The sequence below is a fragment of the Hyposmocoma kahamanoa genome, unplaced genomic scaffold, assembly GCF_003589595.1.
Source record: "Hyposmocoma kahamanoa isolate Upper Pololo Valley unplaced genomic scaffold, ASM358959v1 65, whole genome shotgun sequence".
NCBI classification, from domain to species: domain Eukaryota; kingdom Metazoa; phylum Arthropoda; class Insecta; order Lepidoptera; family Cosmopterigidae; genus Hyposmocoma; species Hyposmocoma kahamanoa.
The window spans coordinates 17468826-17490755 of NW_020653853.1; the positions used below are offsets into that span (position 1 = coordinate 17468826).

Consider the following 21930-nt stretch of genomic DNA (forward strand, 5'->3'; position numbering starts at 1 on the left):
GGCATAAATCCCTAGAGGATGGAAAAAAATAATAAATCAAACTGCAACCAAAGAGAATTTTATTGCTATTGACAAGATTGTCACTACCTATTAAATGAGTTAGTCAAAGGTTGTATTCGTCATCAAATATTCGTTAATTTGCTTATTAATATTTTCCAAATATATGATTGTGTAATTTAAATTTTCGTAGCGTTGGACCTCTCAAAATTCAGTCGCGTAATTTTGATGTCTGCTATCTTTTTTCCTATCCAGTTGAGAGAAATGACAGCGCTGAAGTCGCACAGACTTGTGCATCTAGGCTTTAGGGCACTAATAATCCTCCCTAAGAAATAGGCTTGCCATTTAAAAAGCTCTGAACAATCGCTTCGTTAATCTACACAAGATGCTGCTGCCAAAACGGGGATAACAATACCCGCGTAATCAGCAGCGAGCAGCACGATGAGGCTTAGCGCCATCGCTCGATAATTAGATGTAATCAGATATTTTCAGAAAGCGCCTCCCTCGCTTACGTACACACTCCCCTTCTCTAATGAAATATCCCCTACTATGAATATTTTTTTTACTCTTACTTTGACCATTAATAGTATAGGTGAAATCTAAAAATTTGCGGAACCAAGAATATAAGCACGCTACGTGAGTGTGAATGCGCATTACGCGAATGATGATGGTGCGAAGACTGTTGCGCGAAAGCTTAAATGTGCGATGATTCAGACGCTTAAATGCTGATCAGTGTTCCGTGATTGGTATGAATTTGTTTTGTGATTTAGCCAGTACTTTGCAAATATTGGTTGGAAGAAAAAGGAAGTGCTTGGTTAAAATCACACTAAATACTATTCACTATAGGTTCAAAATATTTTTTTTTCTGAACAGTATTGAACCACCAAACACCAGATAAAGAAAGCGGCTATTATCATCATTGTTCACTAATACAAAACCAGTAGTATCAGTACGTTCTCGAGCTAGCCAGTCGGTGCCTTCTCCCCCACCTATTTCACCGTCCGCTGTCGCCTCACCTTGCTCTCATCTTGTATGTCCTTTTATTTTTAATCTGCATGACCATATTTTGCATGTTGTACTTTATTACCTAACCAATCTGTAATAAGCGGAAATCTTCAGAACAAATTATATTTATCTATGCTTCAAGCATTTCTGAGGGAGGTAATTAATATCCACTCTATGTCGATCTGTGGTAATAAGTTCCAAGTTAGTTATTTATTTATTCTGCAGTACCTTTATATTTGTGTGACTGTTTATGTGGGATTTTGTTTATTTTCTCTTAAATATTTAATGTTATGTTGAAATTTATTTTATTTTCGTCATTTATTTTATTTTATCATTCGTTTTTGTTTTTATTCCTTTGTAGTGTTATTTGTGGCAATCAAATAAAGGTATTTCAATCTTTTAGAAGAAACTTATTTACCTAATGTTCGAGGCTAACTAGAGTTCGTTGTTTAATAAAAATGTAGTAGAGGAAGTATGGCTCATAAGGTAGACAGAGATACTTTTTACAAATCTACGTGGATGTCCTACCCAACGATAATTTTCTTATACACATTCCACATAAGTATTACTTTAACTCCAGACAGCGTTATAGGTGTGAAGAATCGTGAAGCGGCAATTAGTCGTTAAGTGCGTGGGGGCGGGTGGCGAACCGCTCTCCGCTCACCCTGCATTGTTTTTCATTAGACTGCTTCTTAAGTCGAGTCGTTTAACAAAGGCTTTGTGTTTGTTAGAATGCTTCTCTGCTTTTTATAGAATATGCGCTATGTTATATCATTCAGTCAATGATATTATACGCACCACTCTGCACATTTGTATCATGAGTTCGGGTTTGGGTTTTGGATACAAGAAGGAAATCTGCCCACACGTTGACGGCAACAATCGGTGAGTACCTTACCCCGATTGGCAAATCCTTTTACCTCGATAGTAAGCGTTATAGTGTACGCCATCGATACAATAAGAAGGACAAGGGGTATCTTGATCTAATTCAAATTATTTCTCACGTAATTCACTAGTCTCAAGTGCCTGTAATTTCACCAACACCCTTACGTTTCAAAACCGGAACACAGTAATGCTCACATTACCGCTTGGCGACAGAAATAAGTAAGGTGGCAGTACCTCCGTGTTACCTGAAATGCCTCTCATATCTTTAGATAGATAGCAAAAATATTGTAAGCGCCAAAAAAGGCTTTTAAAAATTTTTTAGCTGTTACTCAATCGGTTACTATATTCATTATTGTTTAATAACATTCAATTGAATATCACATTTATATGTAGAAATATTTTCAAGAAAATCCTCTCCTGTAAAATTTATTTTTTGTCGCTTGCACTAAGTCGGCGGGAATAGCTCGATATATTCCCTAACAGCAGAATAAATCTAAAAATCCGTGAGAGTAAGAAAGTCACACCGGGTATCCTTTTCAAGTGTTCATGCGCTAACACTTGACTTGGGTATGGACTCGTTTGTGGTAAGCTGCAGAGACGGACATCATTATCTACCCCGGTAGCATGTGGCCGGAGCGTCTGTCTCGTGGCCAGCTAGCCCGTTTTAGAAGCGATTTAGTTGAGAGCCTGAAGCGAGGAGACGCGAGGGGTACGTAAATTGCTCTTTAAGTTGGAAGCTATGTCCGGATTAGTCGCAGGAGTCTACAACTAGACACTAGCCCGGAGAGCTAGTAGAGGACAAGCTAGATATTGTCCGGTCCCTCCAGCGTCTTAAGTTTTTGGGAACTGGAGAGACATCGTTTTTCGGCATCGGGAAGTGCGTGGACCTACAGCTCCGGTACCTATCTGGAAAATAGGGAGGATACAGGACAGAGGTCTGCGACAACCCTGTAACACTGGCTGTGTGGGGTCGGAACCTGAACTTGTAAGGATTCTGTGCGCGCACAGGTTATAGTACCCTTCTCGTATACTCTAAGGGTCGGTACGGTACAAAACAGCATAAAATACTGTAATAACGCAACTGATGAACAGCAACTCACCCAGAGTTTACAATTTCTCCACCTTTAAATTGAATACGTGGTGTGAAATCCACTATGAATTAAATTTTAGCAGGATTTGAACGAATGTACAAGGCTAGGGAGGCCTTACACCAAACCAAGTTAGGCCCCTTATACGTCTAGGTCAGTTACGACATGCTCCTAGCGCCATTACAAGATAAGACTGCCTTAGCAAGATATAGAATGATCGACGCTACAGTCCTTCATGCAGAATCTATATACAACCATCTTTAGGGTTATACAAGACCTTGGATCACCTAGGTCGCTCCCGCAGATGTTAGCAGCGTCTTACGGCTAGAGGAGAAGCTGGCTGGTAGTAGTCTCCACCTACACGTAAATTAACGCAGAGTTCTGATAATAATATATACAGGGTATAATCGTTAAATGTACCCAGACGATTATTCCATAAATATAAGAGATATCAAAAAACCTTAAACTGACATCGAAAGTAACCTAATGAGTAAATCGGTCATCAATAACTTTTGTATGTCCTACAAATGTATGGGAGTACCTATATAACGTTAAATTTTTTTAAATAATTTATTGATGTCGATTTACTCATTAGGTGACGTATTTTCGAGTTTCGAGAGTATATTAGTTTAAAGCTTCTTGATATCTCCTATATTTATGGTATAATCGCCTATGCACACTTAACGATTACACCCTATATATACATCAGGTATTATTGACTTAGGCAGTATAGACATTACTGAGTTGTGGCAGATGAAAATGTTGAAAACATGCAAAATGTATTGTGTGAAAACACTGTGAAAATGATTATAATAATAACGTATTTCATTCGAACAACAATAAACTCGTAAACGTAAATACAAAGATGTGAAACTATCATATGATGCATTTGGGCTCATATAGCTCACAACAATGCATAATGGTATTAAAATTCGTATTTTAATCTTTAGTTTAGTACATTTAGGAACACAAAGCCCACAACAATGCCTAATATAATTCCAATTAAATTTAAATTAATTGCGTATTTTAAATGGTTATTTTAAATTCATATCACATGATATTCGCATAAGTGTATAAATGTGCAGAAGCTCACGTGTAGGCAATCACGATAGGTTGAACCATATACGTACATATGTATATGGTCTGTAGCGAAATGACAGGCATATGGGACTTGTCAACTTGTGTCTCAGGGTAACGGGCGCAGTGACAGCGCCTCTCGGGTCTTTGAAACTCTGAATGGTACTGCAACTGCTATGGACAGGCGTATTACTTACCACCAGGTACTCTACTCTCGTCCCGTCACTTTATATTATAAGAAAAGATGATTTTGCAAAAAGCCCAAATTTCTGTTAACCATATTTTTTCTTATTTAATACCAACTGTCAAACGCCTGACGCCTTTGACAAAAGTCATGTACATGTCATGACGGACGTCTTATTATTATAAATATTTGTAAAAAAATATTGTAAAAAGAAATGTAAAAAAAAATTAAGACGCTACTAACCAAAACAGAATCTCAGTTATATTGGTGACTGATGATTTATGACAATCGTAAATAGAAAGTATATCTACCACAAAATGGTTTAGAGACCTCTGATAAAACTACGTTTAATGCAAAATGAGTTAATAATACATTAGCATTTTAACGGGCAGAGTGCGCGTAATAGCATCAGAGTCGAGTATCATCAAACCATTTCGTTAATGATCCATTAGACTGAATAAAACGCATTAATATTTAAACAAAAATAAAGCGTGCTTTAAAATGGATACCGGCACTCAAAATAATATTATCTCTGGAGATCACTTCATGAACATTGTCTCTGGCTATAACCCTTCATCCGAACCCAACATGCAACGTAACAGTTTCACAGAAGAAGGCTATATCAAACCTGTCAACTTATACAAGTACAGATTAAGTAATATAATTGATATATCGCAAAGAGAAAATGAAAAAGATAATCAGAAACGGTCACCCAGACCACTATTAAATAAGGAAATAAGCCTGTCTACACACCATAAAGGTTTGTACATTAACAAACAATAATATGGCTAAGATACAACACAGTTGCAATATTACGCTTGGGTGTTGTCTATACACAAAACATTTTGAATAGTGATGCGTAAAAGTACATTGTGTATTAAGGACGTTAAATAACAAACTACTAACGAGGTTCTATTAGAAGCCCGAATGCAAAGACTGAGGGTTTTAATATCTCGAGTTTTATAATTTTTCTCGTTCGTGATATGTACAATGTTTTTCATCACATTTGCGAGGAAATACCTAAATACAATATAAATATGGATCACACACAACAATTATGAATTTTGCAAATGGCGGTTATTTGTATTTTTTTAAATTCTTCCCATTGACTTACAATTATATGGACGTCGGGTTCGCGCTAAAAAGTGTCCGAACTTATAGGGCGTTAAAATCCTATACAGAGCGTCATTCGCGCTTTAGTCTTCGTTTGTTCGACTGACACCGAAGCAAGCAAAATTACTGCGATGACATTACAATTTAAATTCAACGTTTTAGCTTTTTCATATTCCTTTACATGTCACTACATTTAAATAGGTTGACTTGGGACATTTTTTTCGTGGTTTTTGTATTAGACCCGTCGTCCATTTATTTGTAAGTCAATGATTATTCCATACTGTACAACTTGAACTAAAATATAGTAAAAGGCAAATAAATACACATACAGCCATGATGGATTGTAAAAAAAATGCAAAATTTTTTTACCGAAAATAATTAAAATCAGTTATAAGAAATGCTTAATAATATGCTAAATAGTATGTGATTGAATTGCAATTAAATTTCTATTTATATAACAATTTAAGCGAATGACTTGAGTAAACCTCCTTGCTTGAACTTCAACCTGACCTATGTAAGGATGTATATTGTGCTACAAATTAAAACAACTCCGTAACGACCATAGCTACAATGGAAAGAAAAAAGGCCCAAGGGTTTTATTTGGGGCATCATAGTCAAGTTAGTTACCATGCGACCATACTATTTAGGACCAAGTGTGATGAAAAGTACTTTTTCTTTCAAGTGACAACAAGACAAAATGACAACTTTTCCGGAAAGAGGTTTAAAGATGTTGAGTCGATAGTTTATTTAAGCTTATTCAATCATAAGAAAGTTATAAAATTTCACACATCTGTACATAAGTTGTCATGTACTTCGTATTATTTCTATGACTTATAAAAGCCCTTTTGATGTATCATTGACCAGAGTACGATTAATATTTTCGGCCTCGTGTGAAAAAGTATTATTTTTATGATTCCACAAACCCAGTTTGAAAGTTAACATGCTAGACGTTCTTTCTATATGTCACGAATAAATTATGTCTATTTCAAACAGAGTAATTAATTTGCTCAGTTTTACATTTTATTATAAACTATTTATTTTACTTTGAGTAGAAGTAGAGCTCCTTTTGAAAGAATTCGTCCAGTGACGGGGACGTACTGCCACCTTACCTATGTCTCTTGCCACCAAGCAGTAATGTTAACATTACTGCGTTCCGGTTTAGCAGGGTAAGGGTGCTGATGACATTACAGGCACATGGGACTTGTCAACTTATGTCTCAGGGTGACAGTCGCAGTGGCAGTGCCCATAAGGTCTTTGCGATTTAAAGCTCTGAATGGTACTGCAACTGTTATGGGTAGGCGTGTCGCTTACCACCAGGCGCATGTCTTATTCGTCCCGTCACTTGGTATTATTAAAAAAAAAGATTTCACTTATTTAAATATTTTTTTCTGCATTTTAAATTAGTTTCAATTATTAATGCATCGGGTTTTTGTAACTTTCGTATATTAAGCATACGTCATTGCAATAGCCGGTAATATGTTCCTAGAATTTTATGCGAAACTTTGTTATTTCTTTGTTTATATGCTTAAGTATGAACAGCTCAAGTAATTTAATTTAGTCGACACTACCTCAGCTCGAATTTAATTTTTTCCCGTACTAATACAGTTCATTTTGCACGAGTCGAGCGGCACTGGCTTTATTTCAGAATTTATTTTTTACGAACGAAATTAAGGTCATTTGAAAAATGTATATCGTATACTATGCATATTCTATTTAGTTCAGTGACATAAAAAAACTTGTATATGTAAAGTACCTATTGAATTAAGCGGTTTTCTTGTAAAATTTGGACTTAAGTTTGTTTTTTTTTTATCGTGAAAATTTTTCGGAATCTTGTTTTCACACCGTATATTAATCAGTATATATCATTGACTTACAAATAAATGGACGACGGGTCTAATACAAAAACCACGAAAAAATGTCCCAAGTCAACCTATTCGAAATTTAAATTGTAATGTCATCGCAGTATCACGCTGTCGGTAGAACAAATGAAGACTAAAGCGGAGTGTCGCGCTCTGTATACGATTTTAGCGCGGACCCGACGTCCATATAATTGTAAGTCAATGGTATATATCCTCAATTTTACTATATATTTTCTCCAAAGTGATCGATTTAACGGTTTCACTACTATGCAGAATCAACTAAAGCCATTTGACAACCTACTACTCGCCCTACATCCTTAAAAATTACACAAAGTACTTTATTACTATGACGCCATTATGGAAATAAAATGTACCATGATGATGAAAAAAGCCGTGGTAGCCATTGACTTTCAAATAAATGGACGACGGGTCTAATACAAAAACCACGAAAAAAATGTCCCAAGTCAACAACCTATTTAAACGTGAAAAGGAATATGAAAAAGCTAAAACGTTTAATTTAAATTGTAATGTCATCGCAGTACTGTCTAATTTCACTTGCTTCGCTGTCAGTCGAACAAACGAAGACTAAAGCGTGAATGACGCTCTGTAACTTTAGCGCGGACCCGACGTCCATATAATTGTAAGTCAATGGTGGTAGCCTAATAATAGCAGAGGCCGTGGGTTCGAATCCGGGTTCGCACATCTGAGTTACTCGGAATTAAAGTGCGAAGTTAAATTTGAAATTTACCATGAGCTTTTCGGCGAAGGAGAACATCATTATGAAACCTGCACGTCGAAAAAGGTTCACAACTCTCGGAAAAAGTGTGAAGTCCCCAAACTGTATTGGGCCAGCGCGGCGGTCTATGGCCTAAACCGCCGCCTGATTGGAGACCCGTATACCTAAATTGACAATGATGACGTTGTTTACGTTCTTATATCACTCATATAATATCTTTCTACCTTGTCTAAATTTCGTAGAAAATCTTTCCCCTGTCGTTACGACCATGGATTGGAACAACTATCACAGACTGAATGTCATCCATCATTTTCTGGACGATTTGGAATCTACATACCCTTCTTTGTGCTCTGTCGGTGTTGTCGGCTGTTCTAATGAAGGAAGAGATTTGAAGGTAATGAGTGACGTAATTTTAAAGTTGATTAGGCAACGACAAGACATCACATACGTTTCTCTGATCCCATAGTAACTAAAACTGCCTCTGTGGCCGAACGGTTACCACTGCCACACAGAGGTCCCAAATTCAATAAGCGGGCCGGCAGAAATATTTCTATCGCCTACATTATATACATCCGCGATACAGGGATTCCCTAGTGCGGGGCTATGAGTGTCTGCAAAAAAAAGCACTTGTGTTATGGAAATCAAAAACAACTACGGTACCACCAACACCCAGACTTGAGACAATATTGAAAAGTTCGGCCGGAAATCACACCCGGGACCTCAGAGATGGTGCGGTTTGTGCGGCGTTATTAAAATGGAAGCATTTGTTTGTAATCACAGCATAATGAACTTTATCTCAATTTTGTAACGTACAAAGCGGGTATGAGTCAAAAAAACAGGTCACGTATCTTCCGGAGAATTCTCACGCAGTCTCGGGAATTCCCGCAGCTACCGTATCGTATCTAATTTCTACCTTACACAATTGTCAAAAAGATTATAATGCTATGAAGATTATATTATGCTCGTGGAATCGAACCGCGGATATTGTAACTGGCAGTCGATAAAACAAGCCTCTTGGCCAATTTAATTGAAAGTAAATGACGAAGTTTGGTATTGGTTTTAAAGAGATATTCATCATCTACAAGCAACACTCCACTGTATTGCAACACAATAAAGTTGAAATTGCTTAAATTTTTTCTTTATTCAATACGTAAGATGGCTCTCAGACCAAAACGTCGCTCGGTTTGGGCATGTTAGGGGGACAGATATCTCATGTATATGACTGTATTCTGCGCCAATGTAAATAGAGCTTTGTCTTTCTGCTGTAACAATCAAAATCAAGTACAACTTTGTAATCAATCATGTGGTAGGAGCTCCTAGATTCGATTTTCAGTTAGTTCAGTTAGTGTTCTTGGGAATTTTTTATGACCAAAACCTGTAAATTGAACGATTATTGTTTTACGAATTTGTGTTACATAATTAGTAATTATTAAACATAAGAATTTTTAACCACATTAAATGTCCGTTTGTAACCTTTTGTTCGATTATTGAGACTCGTTTCGATTCTGCAGTAAAACTGTATTTAACAGTTTTGTAGGGGGAAAATTGTACCCTTTTTTTAAACTCTAAAATAAAAAAAATAAAAAAATCCTTAACCACACATTCACTCCACAGATAATAAAAATTTCGAATAGCGATTCTGACAATTGTAGCGTTTGGATAGACGCAGGGGTACATGCACGAGAGTGGATAGGACCTGCCGTGAACACGTACATTGCCAACTACATTGCAACTAACTTCAAAACACTACCGAAATATGTTACTAATAAGGATTGGTAAGGTATCATAAATTACTTGAGATAGTTCCTAGATAGTTTCTTCCTTCTGGAAGTAATTCATCATGGAGAACACGTGCAAACCAAAAGCGAGCCCATGGTTACAGCATAGCGGGTATAATAAATAACACGTGTAGTGCACTCCATACAAAAGCACACATTCATACAATCGCGACGTGCGCTAGAGTTGCACAGCGCAGGTTGCATGCGTCATTCATGGTAGAATTGAAACGACCGTTCGGTTTTTTATAGTACATTGTGTATTGAGGGTGGAAAATAAGAAATTACTAACGATACATGATATGATACACTTAGAATAATAACGCATAGAAACCTAGTCCGCACACGCTAAGTGAGGCAAATTGAAGCGCTTCCAATGGGCCTACACGAGCGGGCGGGCCTTCAATGCTCAAGGTCAACTTGCACCGCGAACAGATCAAGAATTTTAGCTTAAAATGACGAAATGTGCGGTAAATGAGTGTAAAAATACGTCAGACAAACATAAAATAGATACTAACAGCACATTCCACAAGGAAGTAACGCGTTTCAACTTGTATTTTTATATAAATATTCACTAAAAACGAAAATTAACCTACTACTAAAACTAGCCTACATGAATTTGATTTTTGCCTCACTTGTGACAGTTCGTTTGATATGAAACTATCATTCTATGCGTTATTATTCTAAGATGATACACACATTGTTTTTCATCACATTTGCGAGGAAATAAAAACAAAGTTTATTTGTTGTATGAATAAATATGGTTCACAACGCAACAATTGTGGATTTTGCACGGGTTTTTGTTTTTTTTTACCACCTGATGACCAGCTGGTTATTCTTCCGTAGATAATACAACTCGAACTGAAATATTGTAAAAAGCAAAGACGCATACAGCCCTAATGGATTGTAAAAAAAATGTGCTCAATTTTTATGCTGAATTGCAATTAAATTTCTATTTAGATTACATTTTAAGTGAATGATTTAATTTTGAACTTAAGTAACCTACTTGCTTAAACTTGAACCTAACCTTTTTTAGGAAGTATGTCGTGCTGCAAATTAAAAAAGCTACTTACCGACCATGGCTATAATGGGAAGGAAAAAGGCCCGAGGGTCTTATTTGCGGCATTATAGTCAATTTAGATACTGTGCAATCATACTCTTTACGAGCAAGTGTGACGAAAAATATTTTATCTACACACATATCATAAACTCTCTATAATGTTTTCAAAACCCGAAAATTACGACCAGCATAAAGGTAAACTGTTTTAGTTACAACAAATTTCTTATCTGTGAAAATGTTATTATTGCTTCATAATAAAATCGAATTCGATGTTATTATTACATTCAAATTTCGAACATCTCTCAAAAACAAAAAATTGGACCTCAATTCTAATATCAGTCGAGATGAGTTTTATTCGAAATGAAATGTCAATAGCAAACGATTTTGACAATTTCACACGTTACTTGATATCGAACGTTATGATAGTTGGGGCCGATTCTAGTTTGTCTAGAAATAAAAACTACGGTTGTGTGACACGTGTGAGAAAAGTTTTTATTTGCCGCTATTTCACCAGTCGTAACATGCGGTTCTTGAACACATCCCAGAGACCTTATAATACACTCCCGGACACATAATTCGAGCCACCTTGCATCAGTATTAAATGCCTTAAGTTTAAACACTGTTCGATTGATCAAGATAGTTGATCAATCGATCAGTGTTCTTTAGATTCTAGTTTCAAAATTGCGTAGGATAGTTCCTACGCAATTTTGAAACTAGAATATTAAAAGTCTTTTCCATAAGTCCTTTTAGAAAATTCGGACTTTCAAAACCGGGGCAAACCTTTCTTCGTTGATACCATGATATAGTGGCTCGAATTATGTGTCCGGGAGTATATGTGTGTAGATAAAGCAGTGTATGTAACTGTACATAATTAAGCATTAAAACACTCGTGAGATGTTTCATAAACCCTCACTCGTATTGTAATGCCTTTCGTTATGTAACAGTTACATTAACTACTATTAAATGTTTTTCTGTGTCAAATTTATATTTTTTTATTTATAAATATAATATAGATAGTGTAGATATTAATAAAAAATATGTATATCGCATTTGATAAAGGCTTTTTCAATATTGCAGTGGAATGCTGTGATGAACACCTCTATTTTTTCAAAATTATATTTTCAGTCTGCCGACACAATTAAAATAATAACGTGACTGTAGTATCCGCTTCTACAAGTAATAGCGTTTTGGTATTTGGCTCGCCTACGCACCACCACGTGCTGTCAGGCTTCCAACACTGACTGCTCCGTATCATGTGACGTGTACGCTCCAGCAGGTCAATTCAGAACCCTACGATAACTCTGTTGTCGACCGATTCGATTACATATCGTACAATTTCTTTTCATTTTTATTCATAATAACCGAATCGAACGTCAAACGGTCGTATTCGAAACCGAACCGAAACGAAAATGAAATGACGTCACACCCGTACGATTACTCATACTTCTCGACCGGCAAAAGCTACAAACGTTATTCAACACAGTTATCGAATGCAAGTTACGAACGTCCTATTGTTTACAAAGCAAGAATTTAATATGAAAATCTTTTATTACTTTAAGTAAAATCCGGATTTTGTTCAATTTTATTAATTTATTTTAATGCGAGACTAATGCATTCCTATATTTTAGGCCTTTAAAGCCTTAAAAATGTATATAAAAGGATTTCATTTTTCTTGTAATCTATTTCACCGACTAGCTCCATAAACGCTGTTGGAGAACGATATCGTAACGTTTAACTCGGATTGTTCTGAATAGCCCGGAAAGCGGGCTTCGACGCTTTCCGGGGATGATATCCAAGCGAACAATTCGGTTAAAATATCGGAGAGTTCTGAAGCGGGGTCATGGAGTGATATTCACATACACAACAGTGACAACCCTACGGTCCGAGAGGCGTGTAGGCATATATAAACATTTATTTTTATATGAAAGTAAAATCTGAGTGAAAGTAAAATTTATACACTTGAAAACGTCATTTTTAAGCTACTGCTCGTTCACTGTGCTGACTTCCCTGAGAAGAACGAGCAAGAAACTCTATGAATTGCTCTTTTAAAATAATCACAAATGCTATGGAATAAGACTTTTAGTATAAATGCTGAAGAATTGTTAAAAGTCATAGAACAATAGTTGTTGTTTATAATGCAATTTGTTGTCCTGTGAGGTTGTTAGTATTTTACAACTTTATCATGCCGGCCGGACTGCCACGCTAGTACTTTACAACTTTACCATGCCGAACTGCCACGCAGAGATCCCAGGTTCGATATACCCGGGCCGGGAGAAAAATTTCTATGGCCTACATTTATTTCTCTTGTGAGTTTGGGCTTAATTTGTGATTGTCTATGTGTGTTTCCATGGCACCCGCAACACAGGGTTTCCCTAGTGCGGAGCTATGTCAACTAACCCTATAATAATCATCATCAACAACGGCCTTTCCCAATGCGCGCCATTTCGCCCGGTCCGCGGCTCGTTGCACCCATCTGCTGCCAGCAGCCCTTCGCAAATCGTCATTCCATCTGACCTTAGGGTGTCCTACACTACTTTTGCTGAGCCGTGGTCTCTGCTCAACAACTCGCTACCCCCATCGGCTATCGGTTCTTCGACAGATATGGCCAGCCCACTATCACTTCAGCTGCTTATTGTACCAGCTATGTCGACAATCTTAGTTCTCTGTCGGTCTACCTCGTTCCGTACCTTGTCCTTCAAAGAGACTTTCAGCTGTTGAACTAACCGTATATATATGTATAATGTAACCCTATAATGTGCATTCATAAATTTCCTTTTACTTGAACTTTACCAGGTACTTTTTACCAGTTGCCAATCCGGACGGCTATGAATATTCTCACACTGTGGATAGAATGTGGCGCAAGAACAAAGCTTGCATTAACGGAAGATGTGTAGGTGTCGACCTTAATAGGAATTTTAGGTACGTTGATACACTGTAATAGTATTATAATAAGGCCTAAAGTTGTGACAATATAACCTCCTCCATCGTCATTTCTTTATTTAAGACAACCAACAATTCATACACTTAATATGTACAATTTTTTATTATACAATTCAAATGAAGTAGTGCTAGTGTTAACTCTCATTTTACCTGAAACCTAATTTCGCAATACTAATAATTATGTCGTTGATGTTTTTTCTTGGATGATCATTTTGCTGTAACAACAATAATAATATAGCTTTTAGATTTGATGCACGTTGATTGTGAAAGTAATTAAGGATGTTTGTTCAGTTTCGCTTGGGGTGGCAACGGCTCCTCGGCTGTACCGTCGCACAACTTCTTTCGAGGTAGACAACCATTCTCGGAACCAGAATCTAGCGCGATTAGGGTGAGTTGCTTTACTTCTAATGTTTTTTTATAAGGTCAATTGACCGGACGAACAAGTCGTGCGGCTGGGGGTAAGCGACACGCCTGTCCATAACAGATCTGAGAGGCACTGCCACCGCGCCCGTCGCCATGAGACGTAAAGACGTGGCTGTAATTTCACTAGCACCTTTACCCTTCAAAATCGGAACGTAGTAATGCTCACGTGCATGATATGATAAAACCACATGTCAAGTGTGCTTTTATCACATGAAAGTCATAAAAATAATACGAATTACATGAAATAAATTATTTGTATGTGAAATTTTATCGGTTGATACTACCTTACGGTTCCTTTTGCTTGGGTCGGCTGGGATACTGGCTTTATTTCAGAATTTTTTTTTCACAAACAAAATCAACGCTATTTGAAAAATACATATCGTATACTATACGTACTCTATTTAGTTCAGATGACATAAAAATAAAATCATATATAAAGTGCCTATTGAATACTGCGGTTTTCTTGTAAAATTTCAAAGAAAATTTGTGTTTAGGAAATGAAACTATTTTTCCGGATTTAAATCGCGTTAAGTCAATGCGCGTATATTTGTTTTTTCAAACAAACCGACGTTTCGGGCCCTTTACAGGTCCCATGGTCACGGTTGACATAGGTGGTACAGTCTTCAACCAGTTATGTCTAATATGGATGCAAACCACCTTATTTTTTCACTATAGTTACAATAGTTATTAATTAAATACCTTATTTTTAATTTTACAAAGAAAACATTCCAATTTACGCTACATTAAGTTTTACAAATTATTTTATTGAATGAATTTTTATTAAGTTCAATTAATTATTAATCATTAATATAAATTAGAATAAACTAAAACATATTAATAATTAGTACTGCAGTCTTGTGTCTGTTTGGGATTTTTCATTAGAGGAAATACTGGATCCCAAACTGGTGGTACGGAGAAACCATCTTCCCTGTTGAAATTAGGATGTTTTTTAATTTCAATGGCCTCTCGCAGCATCATGGGTAGATAACGGACTTCTTTTGCAAGAACCTGGGGTTTGTCAAACTTCATTGAATGTGTAGGTTTATCCATGATATGCTCGCAGATTGCAAATCCGGAAAAATAGTTTCATTTCCTATGTGTAACAATCGCGAAAACCTAAGAACTCGATAAATTTGTGTTCTTTTTCTATCGTGAAAATTTTTACGAATCGTGTTGTCACACCGTATGCTAATCACTGTATAGCCTAAATATTACTATATATTTTTTCAAAGTTATTGAATCAACACTTCCACTGTTACCCTTCAAGGATAAAATTTATAGATTAATTTCGTTCGCAGAATCTTTAAACCTCTTTCCTTGTTGTTATTTTGCACATATAGCCCCGGGTGCGAAATATAAGTCGACTTTCACAGTTTAATGACATACGGCATTTTGCTTTGGGTTATGCGATCGATATTAATAGAATCTTTGTCCTGCAAAACCCTGCTGTAAAGGCAATTCGATATTTTTTTTTGTTTAAAAAAGTGCGCATTTGACTTCCAACTCGCCTTATGGAAAGTGACGATGAAGTCGACGATGGAGCATGCATGCCTAAATAATGCCTATTCACTCTCGCCTTCAAAAGATCCAGTTTTATTACGTTCAGGGAACAAGTCTGCAGACAGGGAATTCCACTCCATAGCCGTTCGCCATATAAATGTGGAAGCGCAAGGCTTCGTGCGTATTCTTCTATAATAAGAACCGGAATCTTTTATAATAAGATTCCGGTTGATATCCAAAATTTGCTATTAAATAAATAACGCACACACTCATAGTCCCACACTAGAGAAACCCTGTGTCACGGGTGCCATAGACACATATACAGACAACCACAAATTACACGCAAACTCACGAGACAAAATATTTTTTTTTTTTTTTTTATACATGACAGGCAAATGACTCCACTCCACCTGATGTTAAGTGGAAAGTGGTATCCAAACGCGAAGGAACCTAGTGCAGCGATGGGACCCTCGCTGCACTAGCCACCTCCACCCTGCCTGCCTACAATATGCCTCTTCACGCCTCGTTTGAAGGACCCCATATCATAAGAGGGAGGGAAGACATGTGCCCGAAGGGAGTTCCATTTGTCAACCGTGCGGCAGAAAAAGGAGCCACCAAACCTTTTAGTACGCGATGGAATGCGGCAGGCAAAAATGTAGGCTATACAAATTTTTGTCCCAGCCCGGGAATCGAACCCGAGACCGGCCACGGAGGTAGTTATGGTGAAACACTAATGCTCTACTACTACTACTAATGCGCGGGAATTTTTGTAATGTACGAGTTCATATGAACCCTGCCACACTGAGGGTCGTATTCCAGAACTCTACTCAATACTCACGTCATGACTTGAGTATTGCAGTGAGCACTGAAAATCATACTCAAGTCCTTGCTATTAGGGTCGTATTTCCAGTGCTTCAAATCATACTCAAGTCTGCTCAAATCCTGACTTGAGTATTGAGTAGAGTTCTGGAATACGACCCTGAAACGCACGGCGACTCTGTGGCCTGGGCGTAATAGTTATTATACAGCTTCCGCGCATTTGGAAGACAAAAAAATCCACGGTAGTGACCCGTTAAACTCTGATCTATATTTGAAATAAATATTGTAAATAATAAATATGTACAAATGTTTATTTACAACGAGAAGCCTCTAATGTTTCATACTCATTCTGCTCAGGAGAATCTGCCTTACAAATGAATAGTAGAGATCGGAGATAGGTAGTAGTTTAAAACTCAATCAACCGGCTCGGGCTTTAACTGGTTTTTAAACCAAAGTGTCGGGTTTTAACCCATTTCAGCCCAAAATCGTGGGCGGAAACGACGAACACGCAATTCCGTACGTTTATTACAAATTTCGGAGTACAACATCTTTTTTGGACCAAAAAAGGCAACTCCACACAATACCTACCTTGCATTCCTTTGAATTATTGCTACTACGATTAGTTTTTAATAATACACGATTTTTTGTATCGATTTATTTCAATCCAATCGATTCAATAGAAAGGCAAAGCGAATCTTTTAGATCAAAACAGAAAGCAATAAACAAAATAAGTATTATTATCGTTAAATTTGAACAACTAAATAATTTTTGCCCTCGATTTCGGGCGTTAATGGATTTTAACCCGTTTAAAATCCGGCGTTAACAAAGCACCGGGTTCTTTTATATATATAAGGACAGGTTCAAACCCGGATGCCTGCTCATCTCTGGTAGAGATTAATCAATGTAACGATTTAAAGTATATTTTGCCTGCCTACGAAATAAAAATTGTTTGAGTTCTCGCGCTTTTAATCAGAATTATTGTTTTAACGGTTTCATGACAGATTACACAGCGTAATGCATATTTACACTCTACTGCATGAAAAGGTCTCGGCAAATGGATGAGTAGTAAAGAGCGTTGATACCGAAATCGTGTCATCGCCGATGGAACGGCAGATTAAACTGCAAACAGGGTTTAGTCGTAAATCAGTTTCACAGCGCCCGTTTTATACCATTGCGTTACATTAATTAATTCACTATTTATTCGTTTTAATTATACATTACCTGTTTCGATGCAAATAATACCAGGAAATTCAGGCTGTGTATACTTTTTTATCCTGTTGTTTTTTTTTTAATTGGTTGTTGATTGTGCCGTGGTAATCCTGGGGGTGAACGGAAGAAAAAAATAATTGAAATGCCTTAAGCCTCAACTATGAGAACGCCAAACCCCACACATTAATATTTGAAAACACTATGAAATCTTGATAATGATTGGAAAAGAACAAATTCTGGACTGTTAATATAATTTAAATTTTGGCCTGTCATTGCAAGTTACAACGTTTTGATTTCATATTGAAATTTCAATCAATGTGCTGCTATGTAGCGGTAACTGAACGACGACGAATTCGAGATGTTTACTTAGTTCTCCAAAAGAGAAGCGACCACGTTGCGACGGTACAAGGTTAACCTTCCTTTGTTGTAACAAAAAAATTATGAACGATAAACAGAAAATTTAAAATTTATTAAAAATTAAATGTGACTTGACGATAATATGAAACACCACCATAGATACCACAATATCACAAGTGCGACTATCATTTTAAACTTAAACTATGGAAACCAAACATGTTATGTTGACATAAATAAATCAGACGTTATATGTTTATGATGCATTTCGACATTGAAAACATAAACATGTTATTGTCTTTGTTTAACTTCTTCTTAAGCCAAAAGAGATAGCATTACATTGGTCTGTGTCAAACACGGGAATCGAAAGTACGTAACGTCATCTTAAATGCCAACCGTGTCCATTTCGCAGTACATGAGGTACAGTCAAAGGGAAGTACATCAAATGTCAAAACAAATGTTTTTCCAAGTGTTTTATTGAATTATTCGCATTTATTGTAATAAAATGGACAAAAATGTTTTTCCAAGTGTTTTATTGAATTATTCGCGTTTATTGTAATAAAATGGACAAAAATATTGACAGTGAGAATTAAATATTAATAAAATTCGTCGCTGCAGCATTACGGGATGTGGCATTTGAAAAAGCGAAAATCGGCCGAATGTAACATTGTACAGGCACGTGTTAATTTTCTGTCCATAAGTCACACAAAAGCCCAAATATCTCATGTGATTAGACATATTTAAGTAATTTATTCACAAATCTTACTTTGCTTTGGTTTCTTCAGATTGCCTGTTTCTTTGTATATTTTGATGATTGTTGTTAACGATTATTTCGAGATAGTGTTGTTCTTGGAAGCGTACATATTATCGATATTCTGTTATTAAATAATTCACTGCGAGGTTTTTATTATTTTACTATTATTATTTTTACCTTTTCAAGTTTACCTACAAATCAAAAAAGAAAAAAGAATGGTTGGAAATTATACCCCCGTATAATAGTGCCGAATATAAACATTGAATCAAAGACCATCTTCATTTATTTGCTTCATTTTGAAGAGTCAAATTTTAACATAACTTTTAATGTAACTAGATTACATGGTAATGCAATTCCATCATTAGGTTTATTGGTATATAATTTTATATTTAATTTAGATTAAACAAGACTCATTTACTAGGCATTCTCAGTTCCTGAAAACAAAATTATCCACTCGTTTCCGATTTTTTCCCACTGATAACTCTAAAATTATTATTTTTTAAAGCCAGCAGTACAATGACATGTTTATCCAACGTAGCCGGGTGAATGCCAATACCAACGTATATTAGTCTTGCCTTGCCATCGTTCGGTGTCACTCTCCTAGCTGACCGAGTGAAGGCGAGCGCATAGAGCTCATCCGCATATGAAATGCATACTGGTTTTTAACGCAATTCAAAAAAAATGCCACAATAAACACAATATAAAGAAAGTACATATAAATTAACAAAATGTCATCTTGTTACATTTATTTCAGCGAGTAATCAGGATCGATTATTCTCAGAAATAGGAAAAGATATTCCCTATGGAATTGATCTACTTTAATTAAACGTTTTAATCACACTTTGATTATAGTAAATTAGGTCACTAACTTAGTTTAAACAAAAAAAACAGTTTCAACATTCAAACCTTTTGCATGACGATAATGACTTATCGATAGATTATGGTACAACACTAAAGAAATCTGCCGTTTGTAGCGTTCAATTTTTGTTTAGATATGCACGTTCATTCTGCAGTTAGGGCAGCACCTTTCCTTTATTTTTTTCCATCTTCTAAGATTTTTTATCCAAAGTAGAAAAGTCAGACATTTTTCTACGATATTCGAGGTTTTGCGGGAGATAATTGGCACAGAACGATAAATACAGTAGAAGTAGAAGTTGGTTAGTTAGCTTCTGGCGCGTGCCAACTATAGGTCTCGAAAGACCTACCTGAGCTCAATCCGCAATTTTCGCTTTATATGGTATGATTGTGTCTTTCGTGCAAATTCTGTAAAATCCTAGGAAAATGCCTTATTGTGCTGTTTTGGAGTGTAAAAATCCAGCCGCGCCAAAAATATAACCCGTGGTGGTATTTCATCATCGGAAATTCTTATTTTAATACATCTTCAATTTCGCGTTTATCGAAATAATTTGTTTGTTACAAGAAACGTAAATAAAGCTTATAACTCTGCAATATAGTCACTTCTTTTTTGGAGAATTAAATCAATAACTCCAATTCGTCATCGTTCAGAACCGTTAGACAGCAGCTCATTGCTTGAAATTTCAATAATAATATCAAAACTTCGTTATTTCTTTTTAAATTTGAAACTACGACCAATCAATGTTATTGATTACCAAACGACGACGAATTGGAGTTAATTTACAAGACTTTCTATTGTTTCAAATTAAGGAGTTTTGGCGACGTCAGTTCTGATAGTAATCGAGGCTTAAGGCAATTCCATTGGTTTTTTCTTCCGTGATATTTATTTTTCTGTAGTTATATATAATATTGGACAGGACTTTTAACAATAATGGACAGAACTGTATACAAAATAATCAATTATATGAATAATCTTCTTATGGTATCCATGGCATACAATATAATGCATGGCATCGTGGTGAAAGGATTTCCAACCAATCTTCTACGCTGGTTGTTGCCCAGGCCAGAGTGCGCCAGACGTTCTGGAAGAGAATGGTACATCGTGTGTGGATGCTCCTTTCGAGTACAATATAATGGGATATTATATTATTAATAATAATAACAATGTAATACTGAGCTTCTATAAAGTCCCACTGTTAGGCACAGGTCTCCTCTCACAATGGGAAGGTTTGGGCTGTAGTTCCCACGCGGGCCCAGTAACTGCCTTCGTGGCCATGCCGTAAATAACTAACTAATGACGCATTTGAGAACTTTTAAAACTCTATATAAGTCTAAAAAAGATATTGACTAATTTCGTTCGTAGAATATTTAAATCTTTTCAGCCTTCTTGGTCGAATGACTTGAACACAGGTTTTCATGGTGTCGCCCGCCAGTGTCCCGGGTTCGACCCCCGGCCGGATCAGTGTAGAAAAAGTAACTATTGAATATTTTCTCGGATCTGGGTGTTTGTGTTACCGTCGTTGTTTCCATAACACAAGTACTTTAGTTACTTACTTTGGGATCAGTGCAACGTATGCGACGTTGTCTAATATTTATTATTTAACTGCCTCCGTGACCGAACGGTTACCATGCCAGACTGCCACGTAGAGGTCCTTGGTTCGATTTCCGAGCCGGGAGAAATATTTGTATGGCCCACATTCATTTATCTCGTGAGTTTGGGTGTAATTTGTATGCCCGTGGCACCCGCGATACAGGGTTTCCCTAGTGCGGGGCTATGAGTGTGAGAAAAAAATTGCGGATTGAGAACTACACACACATCAATAAAATTGCTTTGCAAATGTGTGCAGGTTTCATCACGTTGGTTTTCTACACCGAAATTAATTAATTAAATATAACTGCCTCTGTAGCCGAATAGTTACCAAGTCGGTTTGCCATGCAGGGGTCCCGGGGTCGCTTCCTAAGTCGAGATAAATATTTCTCTACAGCCTATAATAAAACGTTTTAAGGCCTCTGTATAGAAGTTGGATTGGCAGTTGGAAAATGGATGTTCATTGAACAAGAAGAAATTAAAAGCCTACAAATCAGATATGATTTCAAAGCTTACTGATATGATTTTAAGAATTAAATTGCTTTTGCGGACAATAAAAAGAATAATGATTACAAAAGTCAAAACTTACACCACTATTTCGCACCGTTAATGTAAATAAGGCTAAGTAAGGTATCTGCAAAATAACACGTGTTACGTGTTCCTATTCACCATACTTGGCGTGTACGTGTAAGGAAAAGTGAATTAATACCAT

At 36.5% G+C, this 21930-nt stretch overlaps 1 protein-coding gene across 1 annotated transcript in view; it reads left to right on the forward strand.

Moving 5' to 3' along the window:
- The first annotated feature begins 4719 nt into the window (after nucleotides 1–4719).
- The window catches only part of LOC113231209 (carboxypeptidase B-like), a 31751-nt gene continuing 14540 nt past the window's right edge, over nucleotides 4720–21930 (forward strand). Inside the window, exons 1-5 of the mRNA XM_026465404.1 lie at nucleotides 4720–4993; nucleotides 8184–8335; nucleotides 9556–9716; nucleotides 13570–13695; nucleotides 14008–14104. Of these exons, the coding sequence (XP_026321189.1) occupies nucleotides 4735–4993; nucleotides 8184–8335; nucleotides 9556–9716; nucleotides 13570–13695; nucleotides 14008–14104 (795 nt within the window). The 5' untranslated portion in view covers nucleotides 4720–4734. The remainder of the gene's footprint in view (nucleotides 4994–8183; nucleotides 8336–9555; nucleotides 9717–13569; nucleotides 13696–14007; nucleotides 14105–21930) is intronic.